At 16.1% G+C, this 24224-nt stretch overlaps 9 protein-coding genes across 9 annotated transcripts; 7 read left to right on the top strand and 2 right to left on the bottom strand.

The window, feature by feature from the left end:
• Positions 1 to 566: 566 nt before the first annotated feature.
• Positions 567 to 1970, top strand: PRELSG_0731100 (calcyclin binding protein, putative; the record flags this gene model as incomplete). The annotated part of the gene is made up of 8 exons (XM_028676020.1): positions 567 to 576; positions 658 to 760; positions 832 to 953; positions 1052 to 1128; positions 1332 to 1368; positions 1457 to 1572; positions 1685 to 1786; positions 1887 to 1970. 8 exons carry the CDS (start codon positions 567 to 569, stop codon positions 1968 to 1970), a joined length of 651 nt encoding a protein of 216 aa, XP_028532551.1.
• A 238-nt stretch (positions 1971 to 2208) lies between these two features.
• On the bottom strand, positions 2209 to 4869 carry PRELSG_0731000 (conserved Plasmodium protein, unknown function; the record flags this gene model as incomplete). The annotated part of the gene is made up of 4 exons (XM_028676019.1): positions 2209 to 3469; positions 3601 to 3694; positions 3775 to 3858; positions 4032 to 4869. 4 exons carry the CDS (start codon positions 4867 to 4869, stop codon positions 2209 to 2211), a joined length of 2277 nt encoding a protein of 758 aa, XP_028532550.1.
• A 653-nt stretch (positions 4870 to 5522) lies between these two features.
• Positions 5523 to 7697, bottom strand: PRELSG_0730900 (mRNA processing protein, putative; the record flags this gene model as incomplete). Its single annotated transcript, XM_028676018.1, has 1 exon — positions 5523 to 7697. One exon carries the CDS (start codon positions 7695 to 7697, stop codon positions 5523 to 5525), a length of 2175 nt encoding a protein of 724 aa, XP_028532549.1.
• A 1297-nt stretch (positions 7698 to 8994) lies between these two features.
• On the top strand, positions 8995 to 9489 carry PRELSG_0730800 (conserved Plasmodium protein, unknown function; the record flags this gene model as incomplete). Its single annotated transcript, XM_028676017.1, has 1 exon — positions 8995 to 9489. One exon carries the CDS (start codon positions 8995 to 8997, stop codon positions 9487 to 9489), a length of 495 nt encoding a protein of 164 aa, XP_028532548.1.
• A 1342-nt stretch (positions 9490 to 10831) lies between these two features.
• On the top strand, positions 10832 to 14932 carry PRELSG_0730700 (conserved Plasmodium protein, unknown function; the record flags this gene model as incomplete). The annotated part of the gene is made up of 3 exons (XM_028676016.1): positions 10832 to 14213; positions 14366 to 14667; positions 14816 to 14932. The coding sequence occupies 3 exons, from the start codon at positions 10832 to 10834 to the stop codon at positions 14930 to 14932; spliced, it is 3801 nt and encodes a 1266-aa protein (XP_028532547.1).
• Positions 14933 to 15611: 679 nt separating this feature from the next.
• On the top strand, positions 15612 to 18557 carry PRELSG_0730600 (conserved Plasmodium protein, unknown function; the record flags this gene model as incomplete). Its single annotated transcript, XM_028676015.1, has 1 exon — positions 15612 to 18557. The coding sequence occupies one exon, from the start codon at positions 15612 to 15614 to the stop codon at positions 18555 to 18557; it is 2946 nt and encodes a 981-aa protein (XP_028532546.1).
• Positions 18558 to 18986: 429 nt separating this feature from the next.
• RPS6 (apicoplast ribosomal protein S6, putative) lies at positions 18987 to 19742 on the top strand (the record flags this gene model as incomplete). The annotated part of the gene is made up of 2 exons (XM_028676014.1): positions 18987 to 19543; positions 19628 to 19742. 2 exons carry the CDS (start codon positions 18987 to 18989, stop codon positions 19740 to 19742), a joined length of 672 nt encoding a protein of 223 aa, XP_028532545.1.
• Positions 19743 to 20385: 643 nt separating this feature from the next.
• DHHC6 (palmitoyltransferase, putative) lies at positions 20386 to 22945 on the top strand (the record flags this gene model as incomplete). Its single annotated transcript, XM_028676013.1, has 8 exons — positions 20386 to 20552; positions 20718 to 20905; positions 20987 to 21654; positions 21857 to 22056; positions 22153 to 22249; positions 22360 to 22594; positions 22698 to 22747; positions 22868 to 22945. The coding sequence occupies 8 exons, from the start codon at positions 20386 to 20388 to the stop codon at positions 22943 to 22945; spliced, it is 1683 nt and encodes a 560-aa protein (XP_028532544.1).
• Positions 22930 to 24190, top strand: PRELSG_0730300 (peptide release factor, putative; the record flags this gene model as incomplete). Its single annotated transcript, XM_028676011.1, has 2 exons — positions 22930 to 23346; positions 23423 to 24190. 2 exons carry the CDS (start codon positions 22930 to 22932, stop codon positions 24188 to 24190), a joined length of 1185 nt encoding a protein of 394 aa, XP_028532543.1.
• Positions 24191 to 24224: the final 34 nt, after the last annotated feature.

The raw sequence follows: 24224 nt of genomic DNA, 5'->3' as shown, positions 1-24224 counted from the left end.
AAATAAGAACTTATAAAAGTAAAAAAAAAATATATAAAGAAATATTTAATATTTTATTACATTGAAAATGTAATAACTCTACTATGCCAATATAGTATTTGTGTTATATCTTTATAAAATATATTCTCGAATTTTTCAATTCCAAAAAGTAAAATATATATATATTTTTTAAAATTTCCTTTTGTAATTGCATAATTTTTTTTTTTTTTTTTTTTTTTTTTGCAAATAACATTATGTTTTATTTAAATTTGAAAATACACGCTATTGCAAGCCATTCTAATTATAATTCTACAAATTTTTTTTTTTTTATCTCAGTTTATATTTAAACTTTTCATTCTTTTAAATTAATCTTTAAATAATTTATTTATTTTATTTTATTTTTTTTTTTTTTCTTTATGTCCTGTTCAACAAATTATTAAGTAAATATATTCGTTATTTTTTTACAAAACCGTTTTATACCTATTTAAGTTTCAAATTTGAATTTTTTTTTTTATAGGTACTCTATCAACTTAGGAGAAAAATATTTTTAGTAGCAGTTTATAAAAATATTATTTTTTTGAAATAAAATGGATTACAGTATTAATTTATTTTTACAAAAACAAGCATTTTTAAACAAAATATATTAATAATAGTTATAATTTTTTTTTTTTTTACTAGATAACGAAAATTATAATTTAAATAATGTGTTTTCTAACACGAAGTTGTCTGAATTAAATAGTTTAAGAAATACAAAACTAATGGCTAATGAAAAATTAATTAGGTAATTGCCAAAGTTTTACTGTTTTATTTTTTATTATTATTATTATTTTTTTTTTTTTTTTTTTCATGTAGACATGATTGGTCACAAACAAATGACAATATATTTTTTACAATATACCGAAAAAACGTTCAAAAAAAAGATTTTCTTTATTATATAAAAAATGACTACATCTTTTTAATTATAATAATAAGTGGTAATGTTTTTATTACATTTTCATAAATTCATATTTAAAAAAAAAAAAAAATAAATAACATACATATTTAAAAAATTTTTTTTTTTCCTTTCTAATAGAAGAAGAAATATATATTATTGAAAATTTTTTGTTTTCAAAAATTTCACCCATTAAAACGAAGATTAATATAACACCAGTAATAGGAAAAAATAGATTTATTTAATTTATAAATATTAATAAAATATTCATACTACTCAAACATATAAATATATAAGTTAAACACATTTCTAAGATAATATATTTAGATTTAATTATTTAATCTATATATATTTCTATATATGTTTGTATATACTTATTTATCTATCTATTTAATTACATATTTTTCCTTTTTTTGCAAAGATGAAAGTTGAAATAATATTTGAAAAAGAAATAAAAGGTGACTTCAAATAAAAATAAATTTTTTTTTTTTAAATTCAATTTTTTACATTATTATATATATATATATATGTTTGTATTATTAACAGAATTAAAATGGAATGAATTCATGAAAATTGAAAATTCTGATAATTTAAAAAAAAAAGAAAATATCTTGAATCCATTTAACGGAAAAAGCACAGAAGAATGGAATAAACTAACTAAAGTAATTAAGAGAAATATAAAAAAAAAAAAATATATATATACAAAATAATTGAATAGTAATAATTAACAAAATAATGATAATTTCATATGATATATAAAAATATTTTTTGTAGACAATAAAAGAAGATGATGATGAAGGAAGCATTGATAATTTTTTTAAAAAAATTTATAATGAAGGAGATGACGATACTAAAAGAGCTATGATCAAATCTTTTGTAAAAAAAATGATAATAAAAAAATTGTATTCTTTTATGAAATATAATATATATTTATATATTTTTAAATGTCTTTTTTTTTTTTTTTTTTACCATATAGCAAACATCATGTGGAACTGTTCTATCAACAAATTGGAAAGATGTTCAAAATAAAAATTACGAAAAAGTAAAAAATTATAAATGATAAAAAGAAGAAAAAAAAAAAAAATAAAAATATATACATACTATTTTTACTTTTTTTAATTTTTTAAATTAGGAAATATCTCCTAACGGACAAAAATAAAAAATTTAAGATTTTTTTTTTTTTTTTTTTTTTAAACTTAAAATATTACAAAAAATAAATAAATAATATTATTACAATATAAAATATTTATTATTTTATTTATTTATTTTATTTTATTTTATTTTTTTGTTACAAAATGTTAAAAAGGGCTACTACTATGTTTATAATTTCTAAAATAGTTCTTTTTAATATTTTCCTTATCATTAGATAAATGTTTTGATAATCTTTTAATGTATTTAGGCATTTCTTCAATTTCTTCATCGTCTTTTAGAACAATTGATATTTCTTTATTTCCTTTTATGTAAATATAAAAAGTTACTAAAATAAGATTCATTAAAACAAGAATACATAAAAACAAAATAATAGTTTTGAGTAAATTTTTCATATTCCCATGAAATATTGAAGAAGATATAATTACAAGTTCTTTAGTGAATTTATATCTTGAAGTCTTGTAATTTAAATTTTCATTTACTTTTGCTACTTCTTCAATTAATACATATTTTTTTTTAAATTTATAAGATTCTTTTGATATATTATTTTCTTTTTTATAGTTACTATTTTTTGTCTCATTACTATTTTTGTTATTTTTTTTTTTAATAGAATTTAAATTTTTGTTACTTTTTAATTTTATTTTATTACTTAATTTTAAGATGTGATTTAACTCTTTTTCTCCTTTACCTCCATTATGTTGATCTTCTTTATACAAATCAATAACATTCCCATAATTAACTTCATCATTTTCTTCATCATCATCTTCATCATCAATTTCACCAGCATATCCAACGTCTTCACATATATCGTCCATTTGTTCATTTATATTTTCAGATCCATTTTTATATTCCTCTATATTTTTTTTTTCATATATATATTCATCTTTTTTATCTTCTTTTTCTATATATTCTTTTTCATACATATATTCATCTTTTTTTTCTTCATCTATATTTTTTTCTATTTTTTCTTCAATTATACCATTTGGATAATTACCAGAAAAAAATGCAAGTTTTAAAATATCCACATCTTTATGTAATACTGCATTTTTAATATGCATTTTATTTTTAATTTCTGAATTTTTTTCTACATTTTTATTATAAGGGCAAAAAAATGCCTTGTATACTTGTTCTATTACCTCATTAACTAATAATTCTTCTTCAAGTATTTTAAACCTGTTATAAATATCAAGTTTGAAAGGGAAACTTAAAGAATTAGAAATGTAACCAAAATGGTTATATGTATTTCTTGTTGGATTAGATTTAGACATTTCTATGATATGTTTATTTTTATGAGCATAACCAACATTTTTAAAATTTAAAACTTGTTCAATTATTTTAGATACTTTATATTCATGTAAATGTTTTTTCTTTTTATAAAATTCTGGACATAGCCAATAAAATGTACTTTTACTAAAAATACGTTAAAAAAAAAATACATATATATATATATATATATATATATATATATATATATATATATATTTTAATGGTAATAAAATAAATTTTCTTTTTCTTTTTCTTTGTTGTTGTAAAAATTGTACCTATATTTTTTTTTATACGAAGATCGACAGATATTAAAATCTTTATCTTTCAAAAATTCAAAATTTCTTATATTTTCATCATTTACAATAATTTCTACGAAAAATAAAGAATAAAGTATATTATAATGTTCTTTTATATCTTATATATTTAATTATTTTATATATATAATATACTTTCATTATTTTCGTTATATAATTTGAAATCATCTAAATTAACAAAATAATCACGTAGTAATGGATACAAATATTTTATTCTATCTACAAAAGGAAATGTGAAGAATTATTAAATGATAAAATGTTGTAAAACATTTTTATAGAAAAGTATTTCCTAAGAATATAAACACTATGATAAAAAAAAAGAAAAATTATCATTAAAAAAAAAAAAAATTAAAGAATATATAAATATTTAAATTTTTTAAATATTCTTTTACTTCTAATAACAACTTTTTCTTTCATATAAGAATTATAATATAAATCATTTAAAACTTGTTTATACTTTTTTAGGCTTTGAAAATAATTAGTATCCTTTATATGTCCCGTATATTTTTTATATAAATGTATTCTTTTATTTTCTATTTTGTTATTCCTTACATTAAGACAATAACTTTGATCAATTACTTTTGCACATTTATTTATTTCTTCAAAATCTAAAATATCCTGAATAGTTTCATTTTCCGTTATGTTGAAAAAAACCTCACAATCATTACACTTGATTTTTTCTGTTTTTAAAATTTTATATGTTTTTTTTTTTTTTAAATGTATTTTTTTTATATTTTCTGGTTTTAATTTTTTAATATTTCTATAAAATAATAATATATTATCTTTTGTTAATTCATTTATTTTATAATTTTTAAAAAAGTTGTTTATATCTGAATGTAAGATTATTGGACAATCATTAAAAGGAATAACACATTCTACATGATTATTGTTATTATATAAAACTAAAAGAGTCAAAAGAGAATATAAAATAATTAAAAACAATAGAATAAAAAATAAAATACTGAAATTATAAGTTATTTTATGTCTTAATATTCTATTTTTGATGTTTTTTATTTTTACATTCCTATCACTCGTATATGCAATATATAATTTCTTTTCAGAACTTTTGTATATATCAACTTTTCCCAATTTTTTATAATATTTGCTATATTTATATAAAAAGGTAATGATGTTGTTTTCATTATTTTTATTCTTATATAAACATTTAATGTATCTCTTCACTATTAAATTCTTTATTAATATATTATTTATAATAAATCTTTCATTCATATTACTAAGTGAAATATTTACTATTATTATAAAGACATATTAAACTTAAAAGAATGTTTAAAAATAGTAAGAATCTTATCTCTTCTTTAATAAAATAAAATATATATACACATATATATATAAAACAAATCAGTTTTTAATATATATATGCATAAATTTTTTTTTTTTTTGTCTAAATTTCTATATTTAAAAAAATAAGAAAAACAGAATAAAAATAAAATTTTTGATAAAATAATAATTATAATGAACAAAAAAAAAAAAAAAAATTTTAAATTATACATATATATATTTTACACACATAAAACAAATATACATAAATGCTCTCAAAATATAATATTAAAAAAAAAAAAAAATAAAATAAAATAAAATAATTAAATAAAATAATGATAAATTTTTTACAAATTATAAAAAAATAAAAAACGTTTGATAACTATTTAATTAAAATATAAAATTAAGATTTCTTTAAAGAAATTTATAAAAAAAAATTCCATCAATATATTAAAAAAAAATAAAAAAAAGTTATAGTGATTAATAAAAAAAGTAATATAAGTAGATAATAATATATATATATATATATAATTAAAAATAATAGTATTAAAATGCAAAAACAAACATAAAATAGAATATAATAAAATATTATATAAAAAGATACTTTATTTTAACCTATAGCCCTTTAATAATAAGGCTTTTTGAATAGATAACACTTGTATTTTTTGTTCATTATTCCAATTCTTCATATCTTCAATTTTTGATTTTAAAATATTATTTAAAATATCAGTATTTTTTATAACTTCATTTACTAAGGCATCATCAGGTAATTCAATATTAGAATAAATTTCATTTAAATATATTTCATTATTATTACCATTGGAAAGATTTGTATTATTTTCATTAATAAATGTATTATCAACATTGTTACCTATATGATTATTATTATAAGAACGCTTTAATTGAATTTGATTCATATCTTTACAAACTATATTATTAATTACATTTTCATTTATATTTTTCATTAAATTATTATTACCGTCATTGTTCACAGGCAAATTTGACATTTTCATCATATAAAAATTCTTCTTCATTTTTTTATCATAGGTATTATTATTATTTACCATACTATAATTAATTAAATGATGATCATTTGTAACATTCATTTCATTAAAATGAGTTGTAATATTGATATTATCCATATCATTAAAATTATTCATATTACTGATTTTATTATTTGTCTCTTTATTAATATTTAAATTATTCATTTCATTAGAATCACTAAAATTATTTGAATTATTCAATTTACTATTTGCTTCATTTAATTTATTAATATTTTTTATATCACTTAAATTATAATTTTCTTCATTTGTATTATTAAAACTTTGCATTTCATTTATATTATGACAATTATCCACAATTTCACTTCCCTTTAAGTTATTATTTCTAGTCATATCATTAAATGAACAAGGATATAAATTTCTTTGTTCATTATTATCAACTAAATTGTTATTATAATGCTGTGCTTTATTGTTTATACTTTCTATATTTGAAGAATCTGGTTCATAACCTTTCCCAAAATCTACGATTTCATTTAAAGAATTGTTAGAATTCATCATGTAGTTAATATCAAAGTACTTATTATCAATAACTTCATTGTTCTGTTTATGAACATTTAAAGAATTGTTAGTATAGAAATTTTTTTTATTTTGTGTTTTAGAATTTATGTTACTATTCATATATAAAATATTATGGCTTTCACTAGAAATATTAGGAGATTCTGATTCATTCATAATACGATTTTTATAAGTATAATTTAAAAAATCATTTTTACTAGAATACTTGTTGCTCGAATCATTTTTTTTCGCATATAAACTAGAACTATTACTTATTTTCATTTTAGAAGAAGAATTAGATAAATTATGAGTATAATTTTTTTTATTAAAGGAAGAAATGTTATTTTTCATTAAACTATCATTTTCTTCTTTTTTTAAATGAATTTTGTTATTTTTAAATATATTATCATCTTTTTTAGTATTAATTTTGTTATTTTTAAAAACTGTATTTTCTTCTTTATTTTTATTTTGCATTTTGTTAATATTTTTCAAATCATTTGTATTCAATTCTATTTTAATATTACTATTATTCATTTGTAAAATTCTTTCATTTTTATTTAAAATTGTCTCGTTATTAATACAAATATTTAAGTTATTTGTAATACTATAATCATTTATTATATTCAATATGAACAAACAATGAAGAAGAGCATAAGCAACATTACCATTTTTTTGAAAATAAATTTTTAAATTGTGAAAGTTTTCAATAGAATATTTTTGAAAATAAGATAAAATATATATAATTTGCGAAGTGGTTAAAGTATGAATAATGTTAGAAATATTTATTCTTATATTATTTTCCCTTATTTCATTTGCACTTAAGTCTTTTTCGATCAAATCATTTTTTATATAGGAACTTAAAATATTTTTTTTATTGTTCACATCTATTATATCTAATTTGTGAGAATTTTTTGTTATTCTTTTATCGCTTCTATTTTTTGCATTGTTATTTATTTTTTCTTTAAATTCTTCGTTTGCCCAATATAACTTAAGTTTTCTTCCTTTTATCTCATAACCATTAATATATTTTAAAGCTAGCATACACGTTTCAAGATCTTTATATTCACAAAAAGCAAACCCTTTACTTACATTTTTATCAATATCATACTTTATTCTAACATTTATCACATCACCTACCTTTGACAAAATTTCATGTAATTCTTTTTCAGTTACATCAAATGGAATATTTCCTATCCATAAGCTATAATTATTCTTATTTGACATTTTTATTTTATTTTATTTCTTATTTTATTTTATTTTTTTTAAAGTCATTTAGTCTACATACAATACTTTTTATTTTTTTTTAAATTTCAATTTTTCACTATTCACCTCTTTTTAACTTCTTTATACTTCATTGATAATTTTACTTCTAATTTTTTTCTTTTTATATATATTTTTTTTTCCTTCTTAGTTAAATTTCAATATATATACCTACAACTCTATTTAGATTAATATTTGTTATCATAAACATTTTTTTTTTGTTTTTTTAAACTTGTTTTATAATTTTAAAAATAAAAATAATTGATAGTGAAACTTCAAATTTTCATCTATAAGGAAAAATTTTAAACAGAAAAAAAAAAAAAAAAATTTTAACTATATATTACATAGAAAGAAATTTTTTTTTAAAATAAAACATTTCGTGTTATTTTTTCCAAATTTTTTAAAATTGAATTTATCCAATATAACCATTAAAAATATATATATTTATTTATAATTTTAATTTTAAAAGAAAAAAAAATATATTTTTTTTTTTTTTTTATTATCTAACAAATAAAGAATTTTTAAAAATAATATTTTTTCAAATTTTATTTACTGTATATTTCAAATAGTAAATTCAATTTTTTTCAATTTTTTTTTTAATTCATTTCTATTTTCAATATGCTACCTTATTTATTTTCTTTGAAATTATTTATTAGCTTATTTAGTTTAAAAAAAATACCAAAAAAAAAAAAAATAGAAAAAAAATAGAAAATGTAACCTTTTTTCAAATTTTTTTTCCATAAATATTTTCCACTTTTTGGAAAGTTTTATTAACAATTTTATTATTTTCTATTTGTAATTTTAAATAGTTTTAAAATATTATTATCAAAAAAAAAAAAAGATTCATCTATTTTTTTTTTAATTTTATTTAGAAGTAAATAGTTAATTATTTAAAAATATATAAAGAAGACAAGATGATTTCCTTATTTAAAAATTTTTAGAAATAAAATATATATTAATATTTACAATTAATTTTTTTTTTTTAAGTGTACTGTTAAAAGAAGAAATAAAATAAGAATTTAAAATGTTTATATATATATATAAATTTTTTGTATTAATGAGCACTTGTCCTATATTCAATAATATTATGTAAAAAAAAAAAATATATAAATCCAATGAGATAAATATATATATTGAATTAACATATATTAAAAAAAAAAATTTTTTTTTGTTAAATACTTAATTAGTTTTATCTTTTAGGCAAACGAAAAATCTATTTCTGAAATTTTCTTTTTTTTTTTAAATACATATTTTTTAAAAAATGAAAAACAATAGAAATATTCAATTTGATATATTACCTCCTCCACTTGAAAAAATAACTAAAAAGAATGAAAATTTTACAAAAAAAGAAAAAAAAGAAAATTTTGATCCAAATAATAGAAAAAATATTAATGTATCGGAAATAAATACAAATGTACAAATAAATTTGAATGATAAAAAGCAAAATGATATTAATAATGAAATTAAAAAAGAAAATTCTTACATTTCACAAAAATATAGTAATGTTATTTTAAACAGTGATGAAATAAATATGATAATAAGCAGAAATAATAACTTTAAGGATTTAATTGAAAATAAAAAAGTAAATGATTTTATGAATGATTATTTAAATAATCCTTTAGATGCAATAAAAAAATATCAAAAAGATGATAAAATTATGAAATTTTTAGAAATTTTATTTCAATACATGAATGCAAAAAGTGATCATATTCATTTAAAAAATTTAACAAAAAACTTTACTTTTCAAAAAAAGTAGTAAAATAGATGCAGAATTACATTCCCACATTATATTTATTATTATATTTTGAAAATTTTATTATTTAAAAAGATTAATAAAAATGTATTATTAAAATATACAATATTTATAAATAAAACAAAATTTAACATTTTATAAAAAAGAAAAAATAAAATAAAAGAAAAGAAAAATAAATTATTTATTGTATCTTTTTTTCTTAAAGTACAAACACTTTATATTATTTTTTTTTTATTTTTCCAATAATTAATATATATAGTTTTTTTTCGTTTAAATAATATTAGAATTTTATTTTTACTGTGTAAAGATGTATATCTCTATATATTAATTTATTTTTTTTTTTCTTCTAATTACAAAATATATAATTAATTTTATAATTTAGAATAATTAATATGAAATTTCTAATTAATTTACATGATAAATTAAAGTATCAATGTATGTTTTCATTTTTTTTAAAAAACACATATATAAAAAAAAGTTTTGTAAATGTATCTTTATATTTAAAAATAATAACGAATGTTGAATTAAAATAAAAATAAAAATTTCAATAAAAAATAAAAAATTATAAAAAAAATTGAGAAAAAAAAATATAATTTTTAATACTTTTATGGAATGATGAGCCTTCGAAGATACTATAAAAAAAAATGTTTAAGGATATTTCTCACATTTTTCACAAAAAAAAAAATACATTTTAATGTATTTAATTTTTTATAAAAAAATTTTTCATTTTATTTTTAAATACATTTATTTTAATTAAAAATAATTCAATTTTTATATATTTAAAAATTTTTTTTTTTAATTGTTTTATTTTGATAAATAAATTTTTATTATTATGATATTTAACATTTTAATAAAAAAAAATAAAAAATACATATGTAAAGAATATACAAATTTTATAAAAAGCATATATTCAAAAAAGGTTTAAAAAAAAATAAAATAAAAATAAAACAGAATAAACATATATATATATATATATATATATATATATATATTATATATATATATATATATATTAAATACATAAATATAAATATGAAAAAGAAAAAAGAAAAGATATACATATATATATTTCTCCAATAAAAGGAAAAAAAAAAAAATACATATGTATTCCAACAGTAAAAAAAAAAAAAATTACTTTAATAAAATTATATAAATATATTTCATATATATTTATTATTTTTATTTTTCTATATAAAAAATATTTTTTGAAAGAGGGAGAAAAGGATATATATTTATGTGTACATTTATATATATATATATATATATAAAGTTTTATTTATTATAATTTCTCATATTTTTTCTTTTATTTTTTTCATTTCTTGAATAAAAAATTAATTTTAATAAAATGGATAACCAAATTGAGGAGCATCTTTTAACTATATTTATGCAAAGTGTATCAAATAACTTTGAAGAAGTAAAAGCTAGTGAAGAGAAAATTAGTTCATTATATAATGATAGTAATAAAGAAAATTATATTAAAATTCTTCTGAAATTTATAATGTATCCTCATAATGAAAAAAATGAACAGAAAAATTTTTATGACAAATTTTTAAATAAAAATGTTAAGATAAGCATATTAATAAGTATAAAAAATTATATAAAGAAAAGTATTCATAGTAATTTGGAAAACGTAGAATTGAGCAATGATTTGTGTATAATCATTAAGCACATATGTATGCATGTTTTATTAGATATAAAAAATGAAGAAATAAAAAGTCTCGAAAAATATTTTTTTGAAATATTATTTAATTTATTTAAATATAATATTTGCGATGATTACGATTACTTATTATTTTATATTATTATTTTATATATTAATGATTATAATATAGTTCATTTAATTAATATTTTTAATAATGAAGAGAAGAAAAGTAATCCTGATGCTATGAAAATTATTGAATGCATAATGTTATATGTAAGAAATAAAGAAATATTACAAAATATAACCCAAGAAAATTTTTTTATTGAATATAATAAATTGATTGAAAATATTGAAAATATAAAAGGAATAATTAATAATAGAAATAATTCTTTAAATGATGATATAGTAAATTATATAAATAATACAAAAAAAATTTATAAATCTAATAATCAGCACAATTTATTCATGTTAAATGATCATTTCTTATACAACATAGAAGAAAATACACAAATAAATAATTCATTAACTTCTAATTTTACCATTGATATAAATAAAAAAAATTCATTAAATTCAATAAGCGGATTTGATTTTGTAGGAAAAGGTACTATTATAAAAGATTATAATAATAATATAAAATTATTATCTGTATCAAAAGCAAATGTAATTTTCAAAAATATAAATATTTCTTTTTTCAAAAATAAGCACACTGCTCTGAAAATTATTAGAAAAATTTTAAAAAAATATAAAGATAATGATTATGTTTCAAAATATGATTTGAAAATTGTTTTAACACATATTGAATATCCGATAACTTTATATTTTATTTATTTGTATAATAAATTTACCGAATACACAAACTTCATAAATAATAAATTAAGTTTATCCAATTCTTATTCTACTACCACTAATAGTACAAATACAAACGAAGAAATAAATATTTGTTTTTATATTATGAATCATTTATTGATGAACATACATATATTTTTAAAGATATTTTATAATATTATTATAATTGATTTGCCTGAATATTATGAAGACAATTTTGATATTTTTTTTAATATTTTTTATAATTTTTTATTATTTGATATGGATATACTGAAAAATTATTTTAATCACATAAATCTATTGAAAAACATGAAAACTGATGTATCATCTACTAGTTTATCAAATAAACAAAATATATTTATGAATGAAAGTGAGAAAAACTTATTTAGAATAACCAATGAAGATTTAATAAAGTTAAAAAAAAATTTTGAACATAATTTATTGAAATGCAAAATCATGATCACTGATATTATAAAAGTTATTTCAGAAAATTATCAAGAAGAATCCAAAACATATATAATAAAATTAATTTTTTCTTTAACACAAATGTTATATAAAGAAGAAGACAAAATCTTAATATGCCACAACTACAACTGTTTATCATCTACTATTAAATTAATTCATCATATGAATTTAGAAAAGAATGATTTAAATCCTTATAAGGATAAAGAATTTTTAGAAAAAATAATAGAAAGAGTGTTGTATCACATTAGACTAAAGCGCATAGATATAGACGAAATAAATGAAGCAGATTTAGATTATTTTAAAAATGATCTAAATAATGTAAATTCTTTTTCAATTAGATCTACTGCTATTTACTTTTTAAAAACTCTTTGTAATAATTATTTTGATATATGCTTTCCTTTATTAGAATTCCGAATATTATCAAAAGATTCTCTTATAATCTCATCAGTTAATTTATCTAATTTAAATAATAATAATGCTATTAATAGAAATACTGAAAATGATTTAATTATTGATAAAAATGATACGTTTTATGATGCCTGCAATATGGAATACAAAGTTCAACTAATTACTTGTTTAAATCAAATAAATTTAGCTCAAAGTTTTTATGAGCATAATTTAAAGAATGTATTAAAAGAATTTATTATGTCTATTAGAATGAAATTTTCGAATTTGGACAACTTTTGTTATAATATAAATGATTATAATTTTTTAAATCAGAATTTAAATCAAACAGACAAATGTGTTTGGTTAAAAAATGAAGAAATATTTAATTCAAAAAACACGATATATTTATTGTCTATTTTAAAATTTCTTTTAAATAATAGAAATATATGTAATGTAAATACTGCTCTAGATATCTTCACTTTTTTGAATTTTTTGTTATATAATGAGAAAATAATGATTTATAGTTATTCTTGCTTATGTATAAACAGATTATTAAATCAGAATCTTAGTGAAGAACTTTTAAATATTATCTTTAATAATACAATACCAAATATACTAAGTAGATTATTATTTTTGTTAAAATTTCATATTTACAATAAAACACTAAATGAATATATTTTAATAACTATATTAAGAATATTTTTAATATATCCAGAAAAATTATCAAGTTTCTACGTATCAATTTTATTAATTATTGACAATATAATTAAATTAATAGTTAACGATTCACATAATCCTTTATTTAATCATTATTTATTTGAATTACTTACTATAATTATTTCTTTAATATATAAATCTCGAATATCTAGTAGCATTAATCAAGTAGAAAATGTTATTATAACAACTTTTGCACAAATTTTACAATTATATATACATGACTTTATTCCATATATATTTCAAATTTTATCTATCATAATAGATAATACTGATACGATTCAAAAAATTCATATAAAAATTCTTAATAATTTATATGAAATGGACTTATGGAGAAGTACTATAGGAAATGCTAATGGAATAATTTGTGTTTTAAAGAGTTTCTTTAAAAAATATAATATGTTCCAAGATATAATTAAAAATAATATGCAACAATTGTTTAATATATATCATTATTGTTTATCTAACAAAAAGTTATCCACAGATTCTTTTCAAATTATTTTAATTATTTTTACTTATTTACCTGTCGAATCTTATCAATCTTTTCTGAAACCCTTATTCGTTTTATTATTTACTTTTGTACAACAATATAAAAATGACATTATTAAAATTAAAGTAATTCATTCTTTATCTGTTTTTATTTTAAAAACAGACGTTAACATTTTTATTAATACAGTAGAACAAATACAAAATGGTACAATAATAAATTCTTATTTTTACATATTTATGTCTATATATATTTATATACATATTTCATATAATAATAAAAAATATATATATATTTCATAATAAATTGCATATTTTAATAATTTAACACATGTTATTATTTTATTTTTATTATGTTAGGTTTAATCTTTAATGTCTTAAAAAGTTTATATATGCCAATATTAGATAAATTAATAAATGTGAACGAAAAAATTATAATATTTATTGCATTAACAAAATTAATAAGCAACGAAAAAATAAGAAATGAATCATTTGTTGTAGAAATGCTTAATCACTTAAATAAAAATATTACTAGTAATGAATTAGTTTTAAAAAAAAGTAAAAGTCAATATTTAGATATTGAAAAAGATGAAATGGATAAAAATTTTGAAGTAACTTATGTTAAATTACAAATGATTAATAATGAAAACATTAATGAAACAGTAAGAAAAAAAAAAATACATATATATATATAATTTTGTTTTATTATATACACTTTTTGTTTTATATTAAAATGTATAAAATATAAAACATATAATATATATATATATATATACATATATACATATTTTTTTTTTTCCTAATTTTTAGGTCCTAAGAGATATAAACATCAATGCAGAACTGAAACAGAATTTATTTAATCCAATTTTTATGCAAATTTGTCATAGTAATTCATATAATAGCATTCTTCAATTATTTAATAATTAAAAAAAAAAAAAAAAAAAAAGTATAATAAAATATTTTTCATTAAACTAAATTTTTTCTTATAATAAATGTTTTACATCATATTCATAATATACCTTTTCCTTTATGAAGTATTTTTTTACTATTTTTATATTAAAAGAAAAAATAGCATATAATATATATATATATTTATATGCATATAAATTTATAGATTAAAAATTTACAAATATATAAGAATTTTATGAAAAAGAAAATTAAAACTTTTTAAATATTTTTTTTTTTTTATATATATATAATGTTGTTTTTATTATTATTTATTTTTATTCATTTATATAAAAGAAAAAATTGAAAATTATTAAAAAAAAAATGTAAAATGTACTGAAATTGAAAAGATATTATTAAAAGAAATATATTTATACATATATATTTATATATATGTTTTTATACTTCTGTCATTTCAGAGAGGTATGCAATAGTTTTGTAAAAATATTGTAAATAAAATTTTAATAAAAATTTGACATAATGAATTAGTCATAAAACATAACGTATTACAAATTATCTCAGGATATTATTTAAATGTTTTTATCATATATACATTTATAAAAAAAATTTGATTATTATATTAAAATAAATAATTTTTCGGCTTTATACACATATATATATATTTTTTTTTTTCCTTTTCAATGTTATTAAAATATATATAATGAAAAATTTTTTAATAAATGTTTTAATCAATATTTTTAAAGAGAAAAATGAAAAAAAACTAAAACAATTTTATAATTTTGTTATTAAAAGCAAGAATAGTGCATATTTAAATGACGATGACTTAGTATATCCATTATCAACTATTTCATATTATTTAAATTATTTAGAAAATGGAGTCAGCTATTTTACTAGTCCTATATATTCAACTGAAAATTGTGAACAAGAAAATAAATATTTTAAATTGACAATAATTGATGATGAAAAAAGAAATAATAATAAGAAGAAAATTTACTTTGCTAATTTAAATAAATTTTTATATTTTAGTAAAAAATATTCTAATTCATTTTTTGATGTTTATTTGAAATATATTCTATTAGAAAAAAAAGAAAAAATTAATATAAAAAATTATATTTATTTGTTTAATTCCCTATGTTTATTAAATTATGATGAACAAAAAAAAAATTGTAAAAGTGTTTTTGAAAAACTAATTGTAGAGATTATAGTAATAAATGAAAATTATTTAAATCATAAAAGTAATTATAAAAAAGAAAATGTTTCCTTGTCTGCACCAGTAGATAGTCAAAAGCTATTAGAACTCCTTACAATAATAAACAAACACAACATAAAATTACAGAAATATCAAATAAATTTTGATATATTAAACTTGTTTTATCTCCATTTGTTTAATTATCTATTTCATACTAATTTCTTTATAATAAATGAGGATATCAACAATATTAATATGAACAATTCTTTTTTTATAAATACATTTAAGAAAAATAGTCTTATTAAGAATAACAAAGATAAAAATGAGAAAAAAATAATTGATGTAAACTATAATGAAAACAAAATAAATATAAAAGAATTAAAATCATTTTATGATGTTATATTAATGGATGCCTACAGTTTTCTAAGTACAATTTTCTTTTTAAAAAAACACAATAACTATAACTATTTTATTTTGAAAAATAAAAATGAATATATAAGTTTGAATAATATGTTATATGAAATAGATAAGAGAATTATATCTATATTTAATTACTTATTTTATCGTCCATATTCAATAAATCAAAAAAATATATATGAAACAATGAAATATAAAGTAAGAAAAGAAAAAAACAGTGATCAATTAAAAATGTCTCAAAGTGTTGAAAAAAAAAATACTTTCATTAAAGTACAAGATAAAATAAGTAGTGATAATAATAATAATAACATGAATTGCCAATTTTTATTCAAAAAAGTATTTTATTCTCCATATATATTAAATAGTAATGCTAATGTAATGGCTTGGGAAATATTTTTTGATAAGAATAGATATTCATTTAACGAAAAACAAATAGTTAATTTCAATTTTTTATTTTTTCAAAATAACATAATAAAAATAAAATTTCTTAATTTCATACGCTTTTATTTAATTAATGATTTTCATTTATTAAATTATTTTAATAAGAGCATATACAATCACATATGCATATATAAGTTATATATTTGTTTACAAAAAAAATATAATAATATTGATTTTTCTCAAGAAATAAATATTTACAATAAATTTTTTGAATTCATTTTAAAATTTTATATTTCTTCTTTATACACTAATAATATATCTTTTCTCCTCTCTGTCTTTTCTGATAACAATTTAGAACAAAAAAAAAAGGAAAAAAAAAAAGATAGAAGAAATAGATTAATAAAACTAATAAATGATGAGATAATTAAAAGAATAAACAAGTCATTTGCTGCATTATGTAAAGAAGAAAATAATAATTACTTAAATCATAGCAATACAAATTATTTTAGTATAAGTAATGACAATAACAATTATGAAAATAATAATAATTATTATTATTTCATTGATAATGATATAGATTTTAATAACAGTGATATGAATTTATTCAGTATTCCTAATAATTTTAATAAATATGCAAGCAATTTAAACATTAACAAAAGGCATATATATAATATGTGCAATTCATATATAAAATTAGATTTTTTTGATGAAAAATATATTAAAATAATTGAAACCTTTACAAATGAAAATATAAATAAATTAAATAATAAAGATATTACTGCTATTGTATATTTCTTTTCTAAAATAAATTACAAAAATAAAGATATTTTAAAAAATATAATGACACATATAGAAAATAAGATTTATGAATTCCATTTTAATGAAATTCATCTAATATTTAAAAGTTATTTTAAATTAAAATTATTTTTTAAAAAAAGTATTATGAATATATTAAATCATTTACTCATTGATATTTATACAATATATTACATTGATAAGATCAGAAACAAAGAAAACTATGAAAATGAAAAACAAAAATTCAATAAATATTTTGATATATTAGAAAATTTCATAGAATCAATTAATTCATTAAATATTAAAAAAAAAATATTTTTTAATAAAAAAGGGGAACAATTAGAAATTTTCACTAGTAATTCTAAATTTTCTGTTACAGAAAAAGAGCTATATAAAACTTTTTCAAAATATATAAATTGTAGAAATAAAGAATTCTTAAGAAATATTTTAAATATTTTATATATACTTTCTAAATTTAAAATAAAAAAAAATGTATTACATGATTCTCTTTATATCTGCATAAAAGAAAACAATGATAATTTACTACACATATACGATTGGAATAATTTAATCTTAAGTCATTGCAAAGCTAATTATAATGCAACATACTTAGATATATATATATCAAAGTTACATAAGTTATTAAGCAAAATAGAAATTTTAACTTATAAAGATATATCAATACTTATCTCTTTATGTTTTCATTTAAAAGATATAAAAGTAAAAAATAAAATTTTAATTTTTAATTTTCTTATTAATAAAATTGACATAAACACATTATCTTCTAAACATTATAATTTACTCAAAATTTCATTTCAAAAAATAAATCATGAAAAATCATATTTATTTGTAAAAAATGCTTAAAATTATTTTATTTTTAATTATTCTTGCTTTTTTGTTATTTTATCCAATTTTTTTTTTTTTTTTTTTTTTGTAATTACCTTCTTACTATCATGCATAAAATTTTATGTGCATAGAAAAAGAATACAATAATAATTTTTTAAATTGAAACTTAAATTTTTTTTTATTATAAAAGTTTGTATTTCATTTTTTCTACCTAAATCTTCTATTTTTTTTCTTGTTTTATATATATATTTATATATTTTTTTTTTTTTTTATGAAAAAAACAATTAATTTCTTTTATCTTTAAAAAAAAGTAATTTTTTTTTTTTTTTTTTGCTTTTTTGTTTCCTTTTTTTTTTTATATTTTTAATCTTATATATTCTAATTATACAATTTCATTTAAATAATACATTAAAATGAATAAATTGATTTTCCTTCAATTAGATTGTTATGCATATTTTTTTTAAATGTTTTTCTTTTTTTTTATACTTTTTTCTATTAGTACATGTGGATATATATAAATCTTATAAAATTCAAAAATTAGATAAAAATTATTTTCAAAATGTAAATAAATATAATAAATATTTTATTTTTAATAAAAATGGGAAGTATAAGAAATTGAAAATTTTCAAAAAATATAAATTACATGGATCATTAAATGACTATATTTATAAATTGTTAATAAAAAAATTTAAGAAACAAAAAGAGAAAAAAGATGTAAACATATATAAAACATTACAATCAGCTAAAAGATCATATAATATTGATTTTTTATTTTCTTGTAATTACCAAATAAATGAAATAAAACAAAAATTAGCAGAATATTCGTATGAACTAAAGTTAATTGATGCAGAAAACATAAAAATAATGTATCTAGGAAAAAAAAAATTAGTTAGACCAATTAAAAAACAACTAGAAGGATATTATATTTTATTTTCTTTTGAAATTTATCCTTCTTTGATTAAAGACATATCAGAAAAATTAAAACTTCAAACACATGTACTAAGGTAATAATATTTCATACAATAAAAATTAAAATGAGCACTTAATACATTTTATTATTTCTATATTTTTTTTTTTCCCCCTTTAAGATTTTTAATAACAAAGAACGAAAAAGAATCTAGAAGCATTGAATTCAAAGAAGATGATTCAATAAGAGAATCTCTTTTAAAAACAGAACAAATGTTTTTTAAAAAAGTATTTTAAATCCTTTTATTTAATATTCCTTTTACTATTTTATTTTAAACATTTAATAAAATTTTTTTTATTTATATATAATATTTTTAAGCATTATGTATTCCTGTTATTAGAATTAAAAAAAAAAAAAAATACACACACACACATTAACATATTTTATTGTAAGTGAAAAAAGTAAATACATTTTTTTTTATATATTTTTGTCCATTAATTTTTTCTTTATTATCTTTTTTTTTCTTTTTTTTTATTTTTCACTTTATCCTTAAATTATTTTGTAGTATATGTATATGCAATCATAAAATAATTTTTAATTATTACCAAAAAAAAAATAATTTAAATTTTACATTTAAATTAAAATTGATACGTTTCACAATTTTTTTATAAATTCTTTTTTCTATTTTTATTTATTTTCTTCATTAATTCATTAAAAAAAAAAAAAAAAATTAAAATTAAAATTAAAATAATAATAAAAAAAAAAAAAGTAAAATATAAATATAATCTTATTTTATTCACAAAGTAAAAAAAAAAAAAAATCTTAAATAATGTAATTTGAAAAAATATTTTTAAGTAACATACATTTTTTAAATATTAACATATAGGATAAAATTTTAAAACACATTGTCTTTTTTTTTTTTTATTTTAATTTAAAAAAATGATAAATATTTTACCATATGTAGTAGTTTTATTTAGATTCTCAGTTTTAATTACTTGTATTAATTTAAAAGAAAAATATAATTTGATTTTAGGAAAATTGAATAATTTATTTTTTTTTTATTTTGTTTCTTTTCTATTATATATTATCTCATCTTGCCGAAACCCGTAATAATTAAAAAAAAAAAATAATAAAGTAATAATAAATATACGTTTTAATACATTAAATAAAAAGTAATATTTTTTTTTAAAATTTATTTATTTTATATTTCATATATATATATATATATATATATATATATATATATATATATATTTTTTTTTTTTTTTAAGTGGATATGTAACCACTTGTCCTCTAACATATATAAAAGCAAATAACCAAGAACTAAATTACATCAGAGAAAAAAATAAGAATAATATAAAAAAAAAGATAAATAAAACAAAAAATAATAAATCATCTAATTGTTCTGTTAGTAGCTATGAGTCATCTCTTAATTCTCTTTCTACTTCTAGTACATATGGTTATTAAAAATAATATAATACTATTATATAAGTAAAATTTTATTTTATTTTTTTTTTTATTTCTTTTGGGTTATGTTTAGAAGAAAATCAGTATGATGAATTAGACAGTTTAACAATTATTCATCACGAAAATGAAAACACAATCATAACTGAAAAAGGCATAAAAAAAAATTTAAAACAATGGAAACAATTAGTTGACAAAAATAAAATTATTATATTCAAAGAAAACGAAAAATATTCAAATGAAATGGTTAAAAATCGTAAAAATAAAAAAAAATATATTAATTATTTAGATGAAAAAGACCATTATAAGAGAAAAAAGAGAGAATATGTGAATAGCAATAGACCTAATAATATAGAGGAATATATTAATATCTATGGAAAACTTCAATTTTATTCTAAAATACGAAAATACAATTTTATTTTACAAAAAATGCATAAAGAAATGAGAAATAAAACTTATAGATTACGAAAAATGATAAAAAAATATAGAAATAAACATAAACCTATATCTTTAATAGAAATTAATAAGATAAGCTGCTTATTAGGAAATGCAAAAAATACTAGACCAAAAGAGAAGAAAAAAAAAATCCAAAGTAGTATTATGTTACATAAAATAAATAAAAATGATATTATATTTTCAAAAGATATTAAAACAAATAATAAAACTATTTTTTATTTATATAATTATAAATACTATCAATATAATACGCAGTTGCAATATTGTATTATCTGTAATATTTTTCAAGTATAAGAATATATATCATTTAAATATATTGTAAATCTTATAAATTATAATTGTTATATATATTATAATTTTAATTCTATAATTTTCATTTTTACCATTTAATAATTATATAATATTCTAATATTTAAGTTTAATTGATCATTTTATATATTTCCTAGATCTTTTATTACTATATATGTATATTTATATTTTTTTTATTTAGCCTTTAAGAACTAAACATTGTAAAATATGCAAAAGATGTGTCAGAACATTCGATCATCATTGCCCTTGGATAAATAATTGTGTAGCTGAAAATAATAGATGTTTTTTTTTATTATATTTATATTTTGAAGATATTACAATTTGTTTATCTTTAAAATATATTTCTTTAGCAATGTATCATTTATTTTTTTACGAAAATGGGTTACTTTAAAAAATTAAGAATAATTTAATTTCTAAATATTTTTATCTTAAGATTAAATGTATTATATATATATAATTTTTTTTTTTTTCCTTCAGATTTTTTTATTGTTGGCTAATAATACTATTTTTTATCTTAGTGTTTTTTTTTTTAATGATTTTTTGCTTAATTATATATCATAGTTACTTATGTTTGGTAAAATAAAATAGTATAATATTTTTTATTTATTTATAAAAAAATTATAGAATTTAAAAAAAAAAGTATAAATTATTTCATCTAAATTTGTTTTATTTTTTTATTTTTAGATAAACGAAACAACTTGGGAAAATGTCTCAAAAAAGAAAATTTCATATTTAAAAAATATATCAAAAAAACATAATAATCCTTTTTTCTTAAGTTACAAAAAAAATGTCATAATATATTTTTGTTATTTTCCTTTACCGAAGATTTCACAAAAAATGCGAAACTTTTTATTTCCTTTTTTATTAAAAAAAAATATTATAACTTTTGGTAAAGAGGGAGAAATTATTTGGAAAAAAAGTAAAAAAAAAAAAAAATTAAATTAATTAAATATATATATATATCATAATTGTCATATTTAATAAATATTATATATATATATATATATTTTTTTTTTTTTAAGATACAAAATCATCTTATAGAAGCTCTCATTTTTTCTATAGAATTGTTGAGGTATATTTTATAAAAAAATTTCTATTACTATATATATATATATATATATATATATATATATATATATTTTATAGAATTTTTCAGAATTTATGAAAAATAACTTTTTGTGAGTATATTAAGCTTAATATATTTTTCTTGTTTTCTGTTCTACTCTTCTTTTTTTTTAAATTGAAAACATTTAAATGGGAAAGAATATAAGGATATTAAACAGATTATTTTTTATCAAAAGAAATAACTTTTGCTCTTCTAACTTAACTTATTTAAAAAATAACCAAAAAGAATTACTTATAAAATTAGCTGATAAAAGCATTTCAGATGTAAGTGAGAAGAAAGAAACATTAAAAATAAAGAAAATTCAGAACATATCAAAAATTTTCAAATCATTGTATGAAGAATTAGATATATATAAACAACTATTAATGGAAAGTTTAAATGACAAAGAAGATTTTCAAAAAAAAATTTTAAATGATGATGATATAAAACAATTAAATAATAATATACAAAATGTACAAGACACTGTTATCGAAAATATTATTGATTTTTATAAAAACTTTGTTAATGAGGATCATCATTTAGATACAAATGAAATTAAAATAGAGGTATACATTAATACATAAAATTTTTTTTTTATTTTTTTAAATTTAATTAATATATGATTAAAATTTCTTCTCTTAGATAACTGCAGGAGTAGGTGGATTAGAATCTAAAATGTTTTGTAAAGAATTATTTAGTATGTATGAAAATTTTTGTAAAATTAAGAATTATGAATACGAAATAAAAAATAAAATAGGTGATGATGTTAAAGGAAACAAAAGTATTGTTGCTTATATAAAAGGTAAGAATGTATATGAAGATTTTGCACAAGAGATAGGTATTCATAGAGTTCAAAGAATTCCCATAAATAGTAAAAAAATTCAAACATCTACATCAATTGTATTAATATTTGACGAAAAAAGTAAAATGGACAAAATAAAAAAGAAAATAAATTTTTCTAAAAAAGATTTAATTATTGAAACAAAAAGATCAGGTGGGGCTGGAGGGCAAAGTGTAAATAAAAATGAAACGTGTGTTAAAGTTATTCATAAACCAACTAATATTTTTGTTGAAGTTCAAAAAACTAGTAGCCAAATTCAAAATAAAAGTATTGCTATTGAATTATTAAAAAATAAACTATATAGTTTTTATTATGAACAAGAAAGAATTAATTTTCTAAAAGACAAAAAGAGCCAAAAGCAAAGTGGTGATAGAAGTGAAAAAATTCGAACATACAATTTTTTGCATAATGTTGTTATAGACCATATTGCAAATGTAGAATTTTTTGATATTGAGAAATTTTTCAAAGGAAATCATTTAATTCAATTGATTAATAAAAGAAAACAAATATTTTATCAAAACATTATTGATGAAACATTAAAATATATTTTTTCTTTTATTGATAATTAATTATTTTATTTTATTTTTTATTTTATTTTATTTT

The sequence above is a fragment of the Plasmodium relictum genome, assembly GCF_900005765.1.
Source record: "Plasmodium relictum strain SGS1 genome assembly, chromosome: 7".
NCBI classification, from domain to species: domain Eukaryota; phylum Apicomplexa; class Aconoidasida; order Haemosporida; family Plasmodiidae; genus Plasmodium; species Plasmodium relictum.
Note: the sequence above shows the minus strand (reverse complement) of the source record. Positions and strands in the feature narration are given on the sequence as shown.